The sequence below is a fragment of the Drosophila montana genome, unplaced genomic scaffold (assembly GCF_035044405.1).
Source record: "Drosophila montana isolate Dmon_TW-CO22-7 unplaced genomic scaffold, ASM3504440v1 contig_2666_1, whole genome shotgun sequence".
NCBI classification, from domain to species: Eukaryota; Metazoa; Arthropoda; class Insecta; order Diptera; family Drosophilidae; genus Drosophila; species Drosophila montana.
The window spans coordinates 950,269-967,083 of NW_026997533.1; the positions used below are offsets into that span (position 1 = coordinate 950,269).

The 16,815-nt window shown below is 45.0% G+C and overlaps 1 protein-coding gene and 1 long non-coding RNA gene across 2 annotated transcripts; one reads left to right on the forward strand and one right to left on the reverse strand.

Annotated features, from left to right (window-relative positions):
• The first annotated feature begins 205 nt into the window (after nucleotides 1-205).
• On the forward strand, nucleotides 206-13,525 carry LOC135429415 (uncharacterized). Its single transcript, XR_010436416.1, has 3 exons — nucleotides 206-392; nucleotides 446-668; nucleotides 13,376-13,525. It is a non-coding gene; the product is annotated as an uncharacterized LOC135429415 (long non-coding RNA).
• Nucleotides 11,566-13,123, reverse strand: LOC135429347 (aladin). The gene has a single exon (XM_064683620.1). It carries the CDS (start codon nucleotides 13,051-13,053, stop codon nucleotides 11,683-11,685), a length of 1,371 nt encoding a protein of 456 aa, XP_064539690.1. The 5' UTR covers nucleotides 13,054-13,123; the 3' UTR covers nucleotides 11,566-11,682.
• Nucleotides 13,526-16,815: the final 3,290 nt, after the last annotated feature.

Genomic DNA, 16,815 nt, shown 5'->3' on the forward strand with positions numbered 1-16,815 from the left:
TTGAGAGGGCGGAAGAGAAGCAGCTCGCTGGAAGCAGAGAGAAAACGTCGCTCAAGCCCGCAGCCTATTCAAGCAGCAGAAATCCAAATGCGAATACAAAATGCTCTATTCAAGTGCTTCTTCCGCCCCTTTCGCCCAGACCATGTGAACTTAACTAACTTCTCTTAACTTAACTTCTATCCTTAAAAAATACTCCAAGCTTCCATTTAACATACAGAAGCGTCTGCATGCCAAAGCGCAGGGCTTTACCTCTGGTTGTTTTTGAAGCCCTAGGCGAAAGAAGGATGGAATCCGAGAAGTGAAATATTCCTGTATATACTATACCAGGATCTGCATGCTTAAAAGACTTAGTCTGAAAATCGAGGCGATGCAAAAGGAAGAAGATATCGAAAGTAAACAATAATATAATGCATATAATATACGGAAATATTTTTTCCAATTTCAGATCTTTTGTAGTTCCCGAGTCGGGTCTCAGCTCTACCTCCTGTCCAAGAGTACAAATACCTAATGAGGTCGGAGTTCATTTCTTCTGCCTATTGCATACCTTCCAATCTTTCCTCTACAATGGATTCAGGATATGAGAAATCGTATATGCCAACTCCCTGACTGCCCGGAATAATCAGTCAACCACAAGGGCATTGAACATCTCGAAGGAGTATAGTGCAGAGGTAAGTGATATTCTTCCATATGCAAATAGATGAGCTGATGAGTCATTTGGGTAACTAAACATGTAGGATCCGGGTTCGAATTCCAAGCTAGGCCAGAGATGCCTTCCCCTGTATGTTGCATACTTTCCAAGCTCTCCTCGATATCCTATCTTCCTGTCTTCCTGGCATAATCAGTCGACCTCAAAAGCGTTGATCAGCTCAAAGGAATATTTCGCATGGATACCAACAATTTTTCCATATGCAGTCCGGGGCAGCTGAGCTATCGTAGTGAGGATTCATAATCATGTAGATAACTAAACATGTAGGATCCATAATCAAATTCCAAGCTAGCTCAAAGATGCCTTCCGCTGTGTGTTGGATACTCTCCAAACTTCCCTCTACAATGGGTCGACCGCAAAGGCCTTGATAACCTCACTTATATTCCATAGCGCATGGGAAGGACGAAGTTCTCCTTTCCAACTATTCCAAGCTAGTCTTTGGACTTAGTATTTACTTAGGCGAAGAACCTAGTAAATACGTTTGCATTTATCCTATATCCTCATCAAAATGGGACGAGCATGAAAATTGGTTCAGTTTTGACACAGTCCGAAGGGAATTCCAAAAGCCAGCGCATAGTTAATGGACTCCGCTCCAGGTGCAGAGAAGACCTTAAACTGATAAAATGTGAAATTGACAAAGCTTTCAATGATTTGCTGGTTGTTGGTAAGCCACTCGCTGCGCAGACTAAATTGGGTTGACTGTGGTTTTCGGCCAGCGGAAGGGGTCGGAGTTCCAAGGGGAGCCTGATTCCTGGTTCCCAACTCATTGATGGAATGCGACAGGTGGTGCGACGGCGGCGGAGGCGGGAGCGGGGGCTCACTTGTTGCCAAAAATGAAAATTAATTCAATGCACAAAACTATAAAAAAGAAGAAGAAGAAGAAAAACGGAGGAAAATGTAACGCGACATTAACATGGAAATTGGGCAGGACGAAGCGCAGTATGGAAGGGTGTTTGGATGGGGCGGTGGGAGCGGAGGCGGGGGGGGGGAGAGCTGGTTGTGGGCGCTTACACGCAGAGCGTAAACCAAAATCACATTAAGCCCGCCAACGTTGCGAATATGTGTGTGTGTGGAAAACAAGGAGCGTGGGTAAGAGGGGAAGGGAGGTCAATGCAGTCACGGGTCTAAAAATCAAAAATTTGAATTTCGATCACGTCTTCAATTACGTCGAATCGACGTGCATATAAATCAACAGTCCACAGGCAGCCGGGACATGGCGTACACCAAAGGAGGGGGCAAACGGGGGGTCAGTCAGTCAGTCAGTCAGTCAGTCAGTCAGTCAGTCAGTCAGTCAGTCAGTCAATCAGTCAGTCAAATGTGGCTGTGTTATTGTTGTTGTGCGGCAGCCAGCGTTGAGTTTTGTAAATCAAGTGGAAATGCCACAAAAAAAAAATAGAAAATTGAAAAAAGAGAGTGAAAACCAAATAGAAATCAGGGGGAAATGTGCTGGGAAATGCCAGCTATATATGTATATATATATATGCCAGGGAATTGGAAGGGGGTGGGGGGAGGGGGGGGGGGGCATGGTTATTTGCGGGCTGGGACGCACTCATGCAAAGTGCAGTTGACATGCGGAAATTGTAGGTGCGCTGCGAGCTGAACTCAACTGGATTCGAGTCTTCTTCAATGGGGCGTGGCCACTTGAAGGGGCACAGAATGGATTGGGATTGGGATTGGGATTGGGGGTTGGGGTGTTAGCACTCGAGAGTAAATCGTGCGAAAAGCGTAATATGCACGCACAGCCAGTGGGTTGCCAGTTCGACTCGACTCGACTCGACTCGGCTCGAGTGCTGTTTTGCTGCACTCGAGCTTTTGCGCATTTGGCGCTTCAACTTTTTGTGGCAAGTGCCACACGCTAATTGCTTAAGCTGCACAAAGCCCAAGGTCAGCCACAATCTTCCATTTACCGCAAGGCAAAAACCAAATCTCCAAAAAAAAAAAGGCCATAATTCCAACAGTTCGCAGCAAAGTCGAGGTCGGACTCTTGATGTTTGCCGGGGAATTTGATTTGATTTCAAGCGGCGGCGACCAACGTCGTCCTTGTCAACGGTTGCCACTCCAACTTCCAACTTGCATCTCCGATCTTCCATCTTGCAACTGCCATCTTGCATGCTCTGCGTGCCTCGGGGCCTGCGTGTGTGTGTGTTGCCTTTCAGTTGGAATTACGTCTGGCAACTGCTGCATTTGCATTGCCCTCCAGCACGAACGTGGCTCTGTGTCTGTCTCTCTGTCTGTCTCTCTGTCTGTGTGTGCGAGAGAGTATGTCAGTCATTGGCACAAGTGCGCTTTATATGGCCCTGTCATTCTCAATGTGTTTGTACATTTGACATTAGGGCGTCTCACGGCTGTTGGCACTTGAGCCCAGAGACTGCTCGGACGCCAGCAGGTGCCCGTTCGGACGCTTGACATTCTAGGCTTAGTCAGCAGCATCAACAGCATTAAGCAACCGCTTCTCAAGTCCCTAAAGCTGACAAGTTCCTGCTCGGGCGCTACCAATATCCATGGATGTCACTTTAGCTTCAGGGTTTAGATACATGCCCTGTTAAGGCGCCACAATATTTAAGTTTCTACTTTAAGTTTAAGATCTTTGCAGATCCATAGATTTCATACTATAACCCAACGTCGATAGTTCCCATCTATGAACTAGTTAGCTTTAAATTTTAGATCCATGCAGTTTAATTATCAAGTCCCTGCTCGGGCGCCACACTAACTAAAGGTCCCAGTTCAAACGCTTGACATCTTGACATCTAGTCAGCTTCAAGTTTCAGGCTGAACTTCTTAGGTCCCTGCTCGGGCGCCACATTATCCGTAGGTCCCACTCTGGAACTAGTTAGCTTTAGGATTAGGATCCATATAGCTTTATTCCCATGTCCGTAGTCCGGGCTTTAATTTATGAAAGTCTCTGTTGAAATTAGTTAGAACTAATCAGCTTCTACTACCTATCCTAAAGCATCAAAATAGTAAGGTTTCATTTTTTGAACCAGTACCTTGCAGCTTATTATTCCCATGAGTCTGTTCCGGCTGACACTTTAGCTTCTTCCTATGGGATTAAGTCTCCTCCTCTGTCTCTACTCTTAAGCATCTTAGACATCTGAACGATATGAGCTTGAGATTCCCGCCGCTTGCCTCAGTTCTAGGGCCAGCCGGAAGGCGCCTGCTCAATGGACATCCAAACCAGGAAACCTGCCCCCACGACAAGACTCCCATTTCCCCTCTCCGAAGCCTCAACCTTTGCTTTCCGAATAACGCAACTAAAAACCAGTTTCAACTCACGAGTCACCCTGTTGCGGGATTTGAGAAAAAAAGAAGCGCTTGAGCCTCCTACATATGCATTTGGGCCTGGCCCTCCGCCTGGATCCTGTATCGCCTTTGATGTCAGCCGAGACTGTGTGACAGCTTTCTTGTGATGCACTTCACGTGCATTTGACTGCTTAAATAAATTTTGCTCATGGTAATAAATTCACTTAAACTCAAACTACCCGAAAATTGTGAATAAAGCCGCCCCACGACCCACTCCCCCTCTCTGGGCCGTGTGTGTGTGTGTGGCGCAAAACGAGGACAATGCGAGCGATGGAAGGCTTTATATAAGTTTTTGTTTAGACATTCATAAACATAATTGACGTCATAAAAGCAGACAACAACAACAAGAACAACAACAATGACATAATGTCATGTAAATCTGTGCCGGGCATGTCTCAGCCAGAAGATGCTGCCGCCAGCCGCTAGGCCGGGTCTAAGCCAACCCCCTCGCCCCTCGCCCAACATCATTCCCTTCTCGCCGCAATGTTTAGTGAAAATCATTAGTTCTAACTTTACACAAAAGCCTCGGCATTTGTTTGAGCTACTTTAAAATAAAATGCCACTCGGGGTTTTATATGCCAGACTACCCCCATCCCCCGTCCCCTCACGAAACTGGCCCCGCTTGCACCGAAAAAAAATAAAATACCATCATTCGTTGGCCAAAGCGGCCTGAGTTTTTTGTATAAATTCTAACAAATTGTCTACACTTCCGACCAAAACCCCGCCGCCGATCTCATCCTAACCATACGAGTGCACACCCTACCCCCAGCCCTACCCCTACCCGCTACCCGCTACAACTAGCGCTACCCTACTCCATAAATCAAAAAGTGCTTGGCTACAGTTTTCAGTTTTGTGCACTTGCTTTGTGTGTGCTATCTATGTGAAGTCCGGGAGCCCGATTCACTTTGCTTCTTCTTCAACTTTTTTTACACCCAGAACCCATTGAAATTTATATCAAGAGGGTATATCTGACTTGTCCAGCAGAAGGCATCTATCCGACAACTACGTAAGCTTAAAAACTGAATAAAGACCGAAGCTAATCGAGATTGGATTTTCCCGTCTTGTGGGTCAATGGAAGAAGTAGTTGGGAGCTGGACATGCAGGGTATTCACCAGTCAGGCACACCCGTCCGGAGCACTCTCGCTTGTTTCTTTTGCATTTTATGAACTAGAGCTGCGGGCGGCTAACGCCCCTCGTTCGGCTTCATGTGTGAGGCGGGGCAAGAATTCCGGATTCCACATGCCAGGCATGCCGCACTTTTGTGCGCTGTCGAGTCCCCAGTTTAACATATTAAAAGTGAAGTAAGCGCCGGGACAGTGCTCCGCTCAGGAAGGCAGCTCAGCGTATGGACAGAGGACACGTCTATTGTTGTCCTTATTATTTCCATTATTTCTCTTGTTCTTGCCCCCCCCCCCCCCCCCCCCCCCTTCGCCCCCTCACTTGTTCAGCCATTCATCACTCGACGCTTGCCGAGTGCTGAAGGAATGTCCTTTATGGGAACTAAACCCATTCGCAGCGACGAATTTCCTGTTGCATTCCTTTAAGCACAGAAAAATGCATCACTTCATAATTAGCGAGCAGCTAAAATTTATCGAGCAATCGCAACGCCTTCTGGCTGAGTCGCTTTTATCGCTTCGAACGTCGTTTCAGTGATAATGCAACTGTTTGCACAACACTTCAAAATAAGCGCCCTTTTTTTTCGCCCCATACGATGCCAAAGCTACCAGACGGGCTGGGATTAGAGCTGCCCGAGTGCCAGCTCGTGACACGATAGCAGGCGACATTGGACACAGCATTATGTCCCTGCTCGCTAGCCAGACAACCACTGACAACCTTGGTGGATGGCTTGGATCAGAGCTGTGTGCCTGTGGAATTCGATCGGAGGCTTCTTTTGTCGTGCTTTTGCGGAGATACGCTCTTCTGACCCAAACAACTTATTCCACAACAAGGACAACCTTTGCGGATGGCTTGGATCAGAGCTGTGTGCCTGTGGAATTCGATCGGAGGTACAGTCTTTTGTCCCTGCTCGGACGCTTCTGCTATTGTGTCCTATGCGAAAATACGCTCTTCTGACCCAAACAACTTATTCCACAACAAGGACAACCTTTGCGGATGGCTTGGATCAAAGCTGTGTGCCTGTGGAATTCGATCGGAGGTACAGTCTTTTGTCCCTGCTCGGACGCTTCTGCTATTGTGTCCTATGCGAAAATACGCTCTTCTGACCCTGCTCGGGCGCCAAACAATTTTATCTTCTACTTCCACTGACGACCTTGGTAGATGGCTGGGCTTGGAGGCGACTTTTGAGTTTCATCAAAGACAGGGAAAACCTTGCTGTATGACACGAAAGCAAGCGACATTGGACTTGTATCAAAGACGCAGCATATTGTCCCTGTTCGCGCGCCAATCACTGACAACCTTGGGTTAGAGGTTTGTGTCAGCTCGTGACACGGGAATAGGTGACTGTGAACTTCGACCACTAAACTAACTTCCCATACTGGAAACTATGTCAATCATTTGGTTTGAGTTAAACGATAATCAATAATGTCGTGCCTCAGGCATAGATACACTCAGTCACTACAGTCCCTGCTCGGGCGCAACTCAAAAGACTGTGTCTTGGGCTGAATGAAATTTAAAGTCTTTAATACCTACTCGAAAGGCATAACAACTTTAGTCCCTGCCTGAACGGTAAGCAGACTTAAATCCTTGCACGTCAATGACACGCGCCCATCTCTAGCCTAGCTGGGGAACCCTTTGGGCTGGGACTTATCTCTTAGTCAGTTCGTCGCGTTTATCGTCGCCGTTGTCCTTGCACAAATTATTGAACAGCATTGAAAACATTTGAAGTGTTTCACTCGCCCAGGAGCAGCTGAAAGCCAAGTGGCCCGCCGCAAGACGTGCAGCCAGCGATAACCAGACCAAAGGGAATTGCCTGGGCCAGGCGGAACACACACTCTTAGGAGCCAGGCAGCTCCTCCGCGTGCACTTGGCGAAGTGGCAAGGCGAATGCTTTTATGCTTATTAATGGCACTACATGCAATTTATGTGTGGTAGTTAAAACGCAGCCACAAATTAATGGCAGAAGGCAGTGCACTCCAGACCCAAGGACTGCTGTAACAAGTCGAAGTTACCTTTTGTTGTTAAACTCTTTGATGCACTGCACTGCATCGATTTGGCATTGAAAGCTGGCCGAACCGAATGGATATTCACGTTTAAATCGCTGGCTTTAACGAAGCTGCTTTAGTCCTTACTTAAATCAAGTTCTGGCAGTCAACAGCACAAGTATAGATTAATATAGGTGTTCATCATAATATTTTCATCAAGTGAACAGCTTAACGCTCTTTACTCGTTGCTCTCGATTCGTTACTCGATAGTACTTGTTCGTTATATGTCACTTGCAATATATGAAACTTAGTTAATATAAACGTATCTTTAGTCTTTTTTCGTCATTGCATATCCTATGTAATTTCACTCGTTGTGTTGACTCGTTACAATTTACTCGATGCATTTTGTTTGCTCTGCTCTATTCCATGCTCCCTATGCATCACCTGTTGCTCTTACCGTTACTTTTACTCGCTGTAAGTTTATTTTTTTTTCGTTACTCGTCGCTCGTTAGCACTTACTATGCCTTTTAATGTCAACTCGTATGCTCCTTTTACTAATTGCTTTTAAATTATCTTAGTTACTTGTTGCCTATTGCCCTCTCTTCGTTAATTGTTACTCGCTACTTTATAGTTCTTATTCAATTATCAGTCGCTAATTGTTGCCCTTTGCTGTGTATATTTTCTTTTATACTAACTACTCGTAACCGTTCACTCATAACAGCCTACATATTAGGGGCTACTCGTTACCTTCTGTTCGTTACATTTTATTACTCGCTGCTGGCTACATCTCACTCTGTACTTTTTACTCGTCAACTTTTATTCATTAACACATTACAACTCGCTTCGTTCGCTAATGTTTACTTTCTCCACAATTATTGCTTGCTCGTTACTCGTTACTTTTTCTTTTATACTCATAACATGCTACATATGATTGGCTTCTCGATACTTTTTACTCTCTATCTTTTATTCGTGAGTTTATATTTAACCCTTTTTACTCGTTACTCGCTACGTCTCGCTCTTTACTTTTTACTCGTTACATTTTATTCGTTAAAATGGCTCTGTATTCATGAATTGGTTCGCTGATTACTCGTTACTGGTAACACATAACTCATTACTCAGCTCGTTACTAATGAACCTTTACTCGTTACTTTCTGCCGAATTCTTGTTACGCATTTTACTTCGCCCTTAGAGCTTGCCTTTAACCAAATGTCGCGAGTAACGAGCAACGAGTCTTTTAGAGCTTTCACTAAATGTCAGCCTTTAAAGCCTAGCACTAAGCGCTTTCCTAATCTGATTACTTAACGCCCACCTGACGGTTGCTTAGGCTGAGACTAAAGCTTCCGCCTGCGGCGAGCTCTCTTCAATTGCCACAAAGAGAACGAGAGACAGAGAGAGAGAGAGACTGATTCCTTGGCTAAAACTCTGGCTCAACTTTTGCACAAAGGCCCAAGTGCAAAAGGCACACACAGCCTGCTCCCTACCTCCCTACCCTGCTCTATATTGCCAAAGTGACTGCAACTTTGACTTAACGTTTCGCGGGGGGTTGGATTTTGAGGGGCTGGCAGGGCGAATTTGCGGCTGTTGCGAGAGAAAATTTATGACCAATTCAATAAACGATTTTATTACATGCGCACGTTGTGTTAACAATGTTATTATTATTGGCGCTCAGTTCCGCAGAAAAAGGGTTACCCCCCCCCCCCTCCCCCCCTCCCCCCCTCCGCCTCCATCCAACCCGCTCGCCCTTAACTCATGGCTACAGGCAATGCGGCAAAGTACACTCAGCAAAAAGCGAAGGCAGCCCACAAATTTAAACAAAATTAACAAACAAAATCTGAAGTAAAATAATAAAAATTAAAAAAAAAAAAAGCAGAAAAGCAAAAAACTTTTGCAAAAAAGCAGCAAGTGATTTTTTTTAAATATATAGAAAAATGCGTTGAGTTTTCCTTGCTTTGCTTTTCGAAAAAGCAAAATCTTCTTTTTTTTGTAAAAGGCAAGAAATAATTTCAAAAAACTTTGATTTTTTTTTCTTTATATGAGAAAACTTCGAACATTTTATTAAAAAGCAAAACAAAAAAAAGATCTGAAATTTAGAAATGTATCGTATTTAGTCAACATTTTCTTTGAGTGTAGCTGTGCGGGTTGGGCGGGCGATGGGCGGGGCTGGGTTAGAGCTGGGCCGATGCGGCCAATTATTATGAAAATTAATTTATTTTCTATCGGTAATGCAGGCGCCCCAAAAAGGACTCTCGTCCGTTCGCCTGTAGCCAGCTGCAAGTCCTTATCGCCGGCTGCCCGGCCAGGACGCCTAGCCCTCCCCCCCTCCCCCTCCCGCTTCCTCCTGATCCGGCTGCCTGCAGTCAGACTGCGGCGTGCATTGCGAAATGCTTTTGCTTTGTTTGCGCCCCGACTGTGGTTGTTGTTGTTGTTGTTGTTGTTGTTCTTGTTGTTGCTGTTGTTGTTGTTGTTGTTGTTGTTGTTGTTATTGTTGTTGTTGTTGTTGTTGCTGTTGCCTTGTGCGACCCTTTGGCGGCCCACGGGCTGTCAACGCTTTGCGCTTTTGTTTGCCCAACACACAAAAGGCCAACAGCACACACGTAGCTAAAGCTAAGGATGAAGCGGGGTGCAGGGGCAGCTTATTTTCTACAAATGCATTGTGTTTGTATGTGTGTGTGTGTGTGTGTGTGTGTGTGTGTGCGAGTGAGTGTGTGCAAATATAAAGCTTAACAGGCGCAGTCATGTGCAACACAACAAGCCAACAAAAGTCTCATTACTTTTACTTGGCAAATAATGAAGCTAACAAACAACAACAACAACAACAACAACACAATTGACAATTGACTTTGGCTTCGCTTTTACACACACACACTCACACACACACATCCTCACACACACACACACACACACACACACACACACCTCTATATTATACTCAGCCACATAATTGTTATATATTTTTATATTCGTTTTTTTTCTCACATTTCATTTCTATGGCCTCGACTAGTTGCATACCCTGCACTTGCTGCACACGCCTGGGCTATTTTGACTTTATGGTATACCCTATAAAAAGTTGAGAATAAAGTATGAATGCATATAGCTAGATATGTCTAGCTGGTTATGTCTTGCAGTGAAAATAATCATTGATTTGCATGTTTTAAACTGAGTTTGAACCACTTTTGTCAACAAAAAGGCTCAAAATATAATTACTTATTGAAGTAACAATAAAAAATTAATTAGCTCTTTTACAGGGTAGCAGCTAGTCGACTGCGGCAAGCTCACATATCTCGTCCATTAACAAATTGATTGCTTAACCTGGTTTGATAAATATTTGAAAGTGAAATATGCAAAGGCCAATTCAGTTCAGATGGATAAAGCAATTTAAGGGATAAGCCCAAAACAATTGGAACTGCTTTGGCGGGGAGTGCCCGACTAGGAGATACCCAGCACCAAGCTGCCGACATTCTCTGACATTCTCTGCCCCTCAAGATACACACAAGCTGTTCTTTTTCTTCCCGCACAACCCACGCTTTGTCTGCGAAATAAAATCTTAGTTAACTTCGGTGCTTATGGTCCGATCTTTGAGTAATTCTCAGCGCGCTAGTAATTCTCGCTAGAACGCGAAAGTAAATGATAAACTAGTTCGGCGTATGACATACGTGAATATATTTCCAATTTCAAGTCTCTAGCTTTTGTAGTTCCAAAATGGGGATGGCTTAATTTACTAAACTCTTTCTCCTTTTCGAGAGTGTATACACTTTATGAGGTCAGAGTTCCTTTCTTCTGCCTGTTGCATACTTTCCAAACTTCCCTTTTAAAATCGATGCAGGGTGTACAAATCGCATATTCCATCTTCCTGTCTTCCTGGAATAATCAGTAGACCTCAAAAGCGTTGATCACCTCAGAGGAATATAATGCATAGGATCGTGATAACCTTCCATTTGCAGGTAAATGAGCTGACGAGCCACTTGGGTAACTGAACATGTAGGAATATGTAGGGCTCGGATTCCAAGCTCAGTATTAAGAATCGTATATCCTATCTTCCTGTCTTCCTGGAATAATCAGTCGACCTCAAAAGCGTTGATCAGCTCAAAGGAATATTTCGCATGGATACCAACAATTTTTCCATATGCAGTCCGGGGCAGATGAGCTATCGTAGTGAAGATCCATAATCATATAGATAACTAAACATGTAGGATCCGGGCTCAAATTCCAAGCTAGCTCAGAGGCGCCTTCCGCTGTCTGTTGGATACTCTCCAAACTTCCCTCTACAATGGGTCGACCGCAAAGGCCTTGATAACCTCACCTATATTCCATAGCGCATGGGAAGGTCAACGCTTTCCTGATGCAGGCTGAGAAAGTGTTGAGTCAGTTGGGTAACTAAACATGTAGGATCCGGGCTCAAATTCCAAGCTAGCTCAGAGATGCCTTCCGCTGTGTTACACAGATTTGCACAAAGGAAAATAAACCTAGTTTGGATATTTATTAACGATAAAACCAAATTTACAGCAACAAGAAAAGTGAGAGAAACTCTTTAAAATGCAATGAGAAGACGTTATAAAGATGAACAAAAGTGTGAAATTAATATAAATCAATTTCGAAGACCTGCTGCGGATGGCGAATCTCGAGCTCCTCGAACAGGAGCGCCTCCTCGCGAGTCTGGGCGATGAGCTCCTCGATCTGCAGTCGGCCCGTGGACCAGCCGATGACCAGGCTGCGATCCCGATGCCTGGCCACGCGATCCATAAAGCCGAAGGTGATGCATGTGGGAAAGGCCTCCGGATGTCCGTCGGCGCTCCTGATCAGCTGCATGGGCTTCAGCTTGAGGCTGCAGTTGAACGGAATGTGCAGCAGGCAGAGCAGGACGAAGGGTCGCCGCTTGAACATGAATGCGACATAGACATTCAACGGATCCATGACCATCGACTGGACAAGGCCGCCCTCGTGCTGCTGCCAGTTGCAGTAGAAGCTGCGCAGATCGATCACCTCGCTGCTGCTCCAGACCATAAACGGATGCCGAAAGGGACCCATCACCATGCTCGAGGTGGAGCCGTACACCTTGCTCGATCCCTTCACCACATACATCAAATGATTGCCGCGGGCTGTCCACGCGGCCGTCTGGATGGGCATCCGCTTGGTCAGCTGATTGCTCCACGTTTTCAACGAGTTGCGATATCGCAAAATGGGCGCATCCGATTTGAGGAAGCTGATCAGATGCAGCATGTCCGACTGGTAGCGCATCACCCAGCAGTGGGTGCCCGGCAGCGGAACGTTCAGCTCCTGCATCAGCTGTTTCAGCTCCGGATGCCAGATCTGTATGCGGCGATTGCCGAGCGTGGCGCTGACCAGATGCGTGCCCGTCTGCAGCCACTGGAGATCGACAATGAAGTCCTTCGGCTTGTAGCCGTACCAGGTGAGCTTCATCATCGCCGGGCCGGGCATCATCATTGTGGTGGGCAGCGGCTTCCACAGGCAAATGCCGCCGGCACCGCCCACCGCCAGCTCGGAGCTGGACCAGGGCCGGAACGCGGCGCAGGTAACATGCCGCTGCTTGGCGGATGTCAAACGCTGGGGCGGCACACGCATATCGGAGTAGAGCAGCGCCACATCCATGCTGGTCAGCAGAGCGCGCTCCATGCCCGTCGGATGGCAGGCGATGTATCGGATCGAGGCAGTCGGCCAGTTGCACGTCTCAATGCTGGCCGCCAGATCTCTCACCGTCGGCGGCACCCGGCCCAGCCGGATGTGCACCCAGTTCCTTAGCCGGCCAAAGATCAGCTCGAACACCTTCCGCACAAATGCAAAGTGCTGGCCAAACGACAGCCACAGTCGCGAAAGTCTCTGCACAGCGCGCTCCACGAGCATTCGGTTCTGGAAGTTCAAAACCGGCGGCCCATAAGCCGTTCTGCCATTCATCCGCTGGGGTATAAATCTGTCTCGATTGGGATACATTTATTTTTTGTATTGCTTATTTATTTTTGCTTATTTTTCCAAAGATTTTGAGCTCTGCCCTTCAACAGAGCATAGACTAGACTGAATTGAATTCAACACTGACCCAAAACAAATGGAAAAGCCGACCGACCATCGCCTACTTCGCCCAATTGCGAAATAAGTCTTATTCCATACGCTTTCTACCTATTTACGTAGTTTAAGCTGAAGCGAATGGTTTTAAACATAACTCCATCATTTTATATAATATTATTTTATATTTTTTTTGATTTAATATTATTATTTAATTATTATTAATATTTATATTTGTATTTTCTGCTTTCAGTCTATGTCAGATGAGCTATCTGGGCGCTGAAGAGCAACTGCAAAGAGAGGTTGCTGGTTCAAACCACAGACTTTTGTCTAGTTAAGGCTATTTAGAGGTTAGTTCAAGTGTTTTTTCACCTTCTGCTATTTACAATACACATTTTTTCCTTTATTTAAGCAAGCTGAAATCTGTATATTCGTTGTTGCTCGTTACTTGAAAAATTTAAAACAATTAAGTTTATGTTCATTCAGCGATTTCTTGAAATAAAATATTGAGAAAAATTTAACTCAAGTGCTCTAATATATATATATATCGATTCGATGTATCATCGTCTCGATGGATTATTTAAGCTCTTGAGTTCTTAAAGTTCTCAATATTATATATAATCCATATATGTACATATATGTATAGTCCATCGAATGGCAATCGTTACATATATATTCTCTTATATTAAGCTTAGAAAATGCTTATCATTTTTTCTCGATAATAGCGACCCGAAATTCATAAGAGCTACGAACTGCAAAATGATTATGTAGGGTATCGTATAGCATATACAGATAAAGGATATTTTTAATATATTTCGCCCGACATTCGAAGATCGGACCATAAGCACCGAAGTTAATCAGCCAGAATGTTTTAAATGGGTGCAGGGTATCTGCTAGTCGGACAGCCGTTAGGCTCTAGATGCAGGGTATCTTGAAGTCGAGCATTCGCGAGGTATCGTTTAGACGAGCAGTCGCGAGGCGCTGAATATAGGGTATCTTACAGTCGAACAGACGCGATTCAGGAGTCAGTGCAGGGTATCTGCTAGTCGGGCAGTCGCGACTCAAGCACGCTTGCTCGATTTTTTGTGGGAGGAGCGCAACGAAAGCTTGTTCAACATGTTGAATTTTGTGCATAGCTACTTATACTGCTTGCACAATCATTTTGCGCAATCATGCTGGCACTCAATTTAATTGATTTTAAAGTTGCCGTCAGACGAAAGTCAGCAAAAGACAAGCTGTGGCCAGCCCAGAAAGAAAGAACTAACCTGCAATGTGTTGTCCAGCGGGGAAGGGGCGTGGTCGTTGGCGGGGGCGGGTTCAGAGAAGTGGCCATAAAACAATGGACAGGCATGTGCAGCCGGCAAATGCGTAACAGGTTAGAAGTCCACCACCAAACAGAAGAGCCAGCGTTCAAACTTTTCACGGCAGTTGGGCTAAGGTTTCCCACTGACGGGGTCGGGGTGGTGAGGGGAGGGAAGGGAAGGGAAGGGGAGGAGGGGTGGCTATGGTTTTTTGGCTTGGATTTGGTTCAGTTTCAGTTTCAGTTTCAGCTCTCCGAACGGTTCGGTCAGACAACTCTTGAGTGTTTGCCACCCGAGCTCAAACTTAAGTGGCGAAACTTGATTAAACCGCATCCACACACACACACACACACACACGCACACACACACACACACACACACACACACACACACGCACATGGCCAAAGTTTTGACTTGCATCAGCCAGGTAAGGTCCGACGAGCGGGGAGAGAACTGGGAACTGCGGACAGGGATTAAGTTGCGGTTGTGCAGCCAACGACAAAGAGTTGACTTCTCTCATCGTTTTTATGATGCACAATGATGCCACAGTTGCAGCTATAACTATTTCGAATACCCTGTAAAACGCTCGATATCGAGGCATATTAACTGATTGCAAATGTTTGTCACGCAACATTAAAGTCAACTAGAGTCCATTTCGTCTATTCGACAGCTCGGGCGCAGGCACAGGCATAGCTTGTTTAAACAAACGCGGTATGTGTGTGCGAGCATACCCCACGTAGTCAGAACCCAAGTTATCTGGCAGATTTTGCACTTTGCATGCGCCCCGATATCAAAATAAGTAAAATACATTTAATTTAAATATTTATAAATTTCTGTCAGCACTTTGTGTTCATATAACATTTCTTTTCAGCTTAAAAACACGCATTTTATCTTAAAATAAGTATTTGCATGCTTAAAATAATAAAAAACATGCTCAAAGCAAGTGCAAAAGATTCTTGCCTCAAGCACTTTATTTGAGCCAAGTCTTTAGAATTTCCAGGCTTCAAAAATTCTCTGGAAATTTTAATTAATTTTATTTAATTTCAATATTCTTTATATACTCAAGAAAAATAATATTATTTTTGTTTAAAGGCATTATAGTTATACATAATATAGAAAAATTGGCTTCAGCTGCATCTCCCTTTAAGTGTGGCCAAATTAGTTGCAAGTGTGGCCAAATAAGTTGCAAGTGTGGCTGTAATACGCAATAAATAGATTTTAGTTAATTAAAAGCCCATTACAGGGTATCTCTCGGTCGCACAGCGCAGACCTTACGCGTTGGCAGCAAAGCACAAATATGGATGGCTGCTGTGCTCAGTAGGGTTCCAGTGGCAGATCAAGTGCGTATTCCTGCTGCTGTGGCAGCCACAGCTCCTGCTGCTGGCGCTCCACGTGGGGCAGCTGCTGTGGCTGTGGCACAGCCGGTGGCAGGTAGGCAAGGGCTGGCAGACGAGTGGCCCAAGCTGCGCTGGCCAGCAGCCCGCAGAGCGTCAAGAGGGGCAGGGGCAGCAGCATCTTACGAACCAGTCAATGAACGAACTGGAACCAATGCTGAACTGTTGACTGGTTCCGCGCAGGCAGCTGCTTTTATAGCGAGTCACAGCTCGCATCTGGGCTTGGCAGCCAGATAGAAGCCAAGGCCAAGTCGCAGCGCTGCCTACCAAAGTCAACTAGTTGAAATTGCAAATTGCGCATTATACCCTGTACATGAAATGGCTTATAAGGGGTATATTGGAAGAGGGCAAAGGTATTTGACAGGCAACTCCCACTTCATGTCGTGTATGTCGTGTATATCTGTGAGTGGCAATGTGTATTTACAGGGTATTTGCTATTCTCCCGATGACAATGTTGTAGCCGTGGAATTTAATAGTTCGTGAGAGTATTTCGTAACTTTTTAGAGGGTATCTATCCGGCAACCACACTGCAGATCCTTATATGCATTAATTACTTAAACATTTGCAGATTAAAAAGTTTTTCTTGAATATTTCGCTAGTGTTTACAGGGTATGTTCTCGCCAATCACACCCTCGAACTTTTACAAATTCTGTAGCTTCTTCTCATTCGCATCAATTAACAATATTTGCAGACTTTATTAGTTTATCAATGTGCTAGATTATGACCTTTACAGGGTATTTCGTTGTTAAACACACTACCTCTCATCTTCACTCTCCTACGCTTCTTCTTATCCGCATTAATTGCCCCAACATTTGCAGACATTAATTGCTAAGAAAACTATTATATAATCTTCTTTACAGGGTATCTAGTTGTCAACCACACTACATATCTACTTCACTCTCAGAAGTTTCTTCTTATTCGCATTAATTGCCAGGATTTGCAGACTCTCATTATTTATCTAAGTATTTCGTTAACTCTTTTACAGGGTATCTATCCGT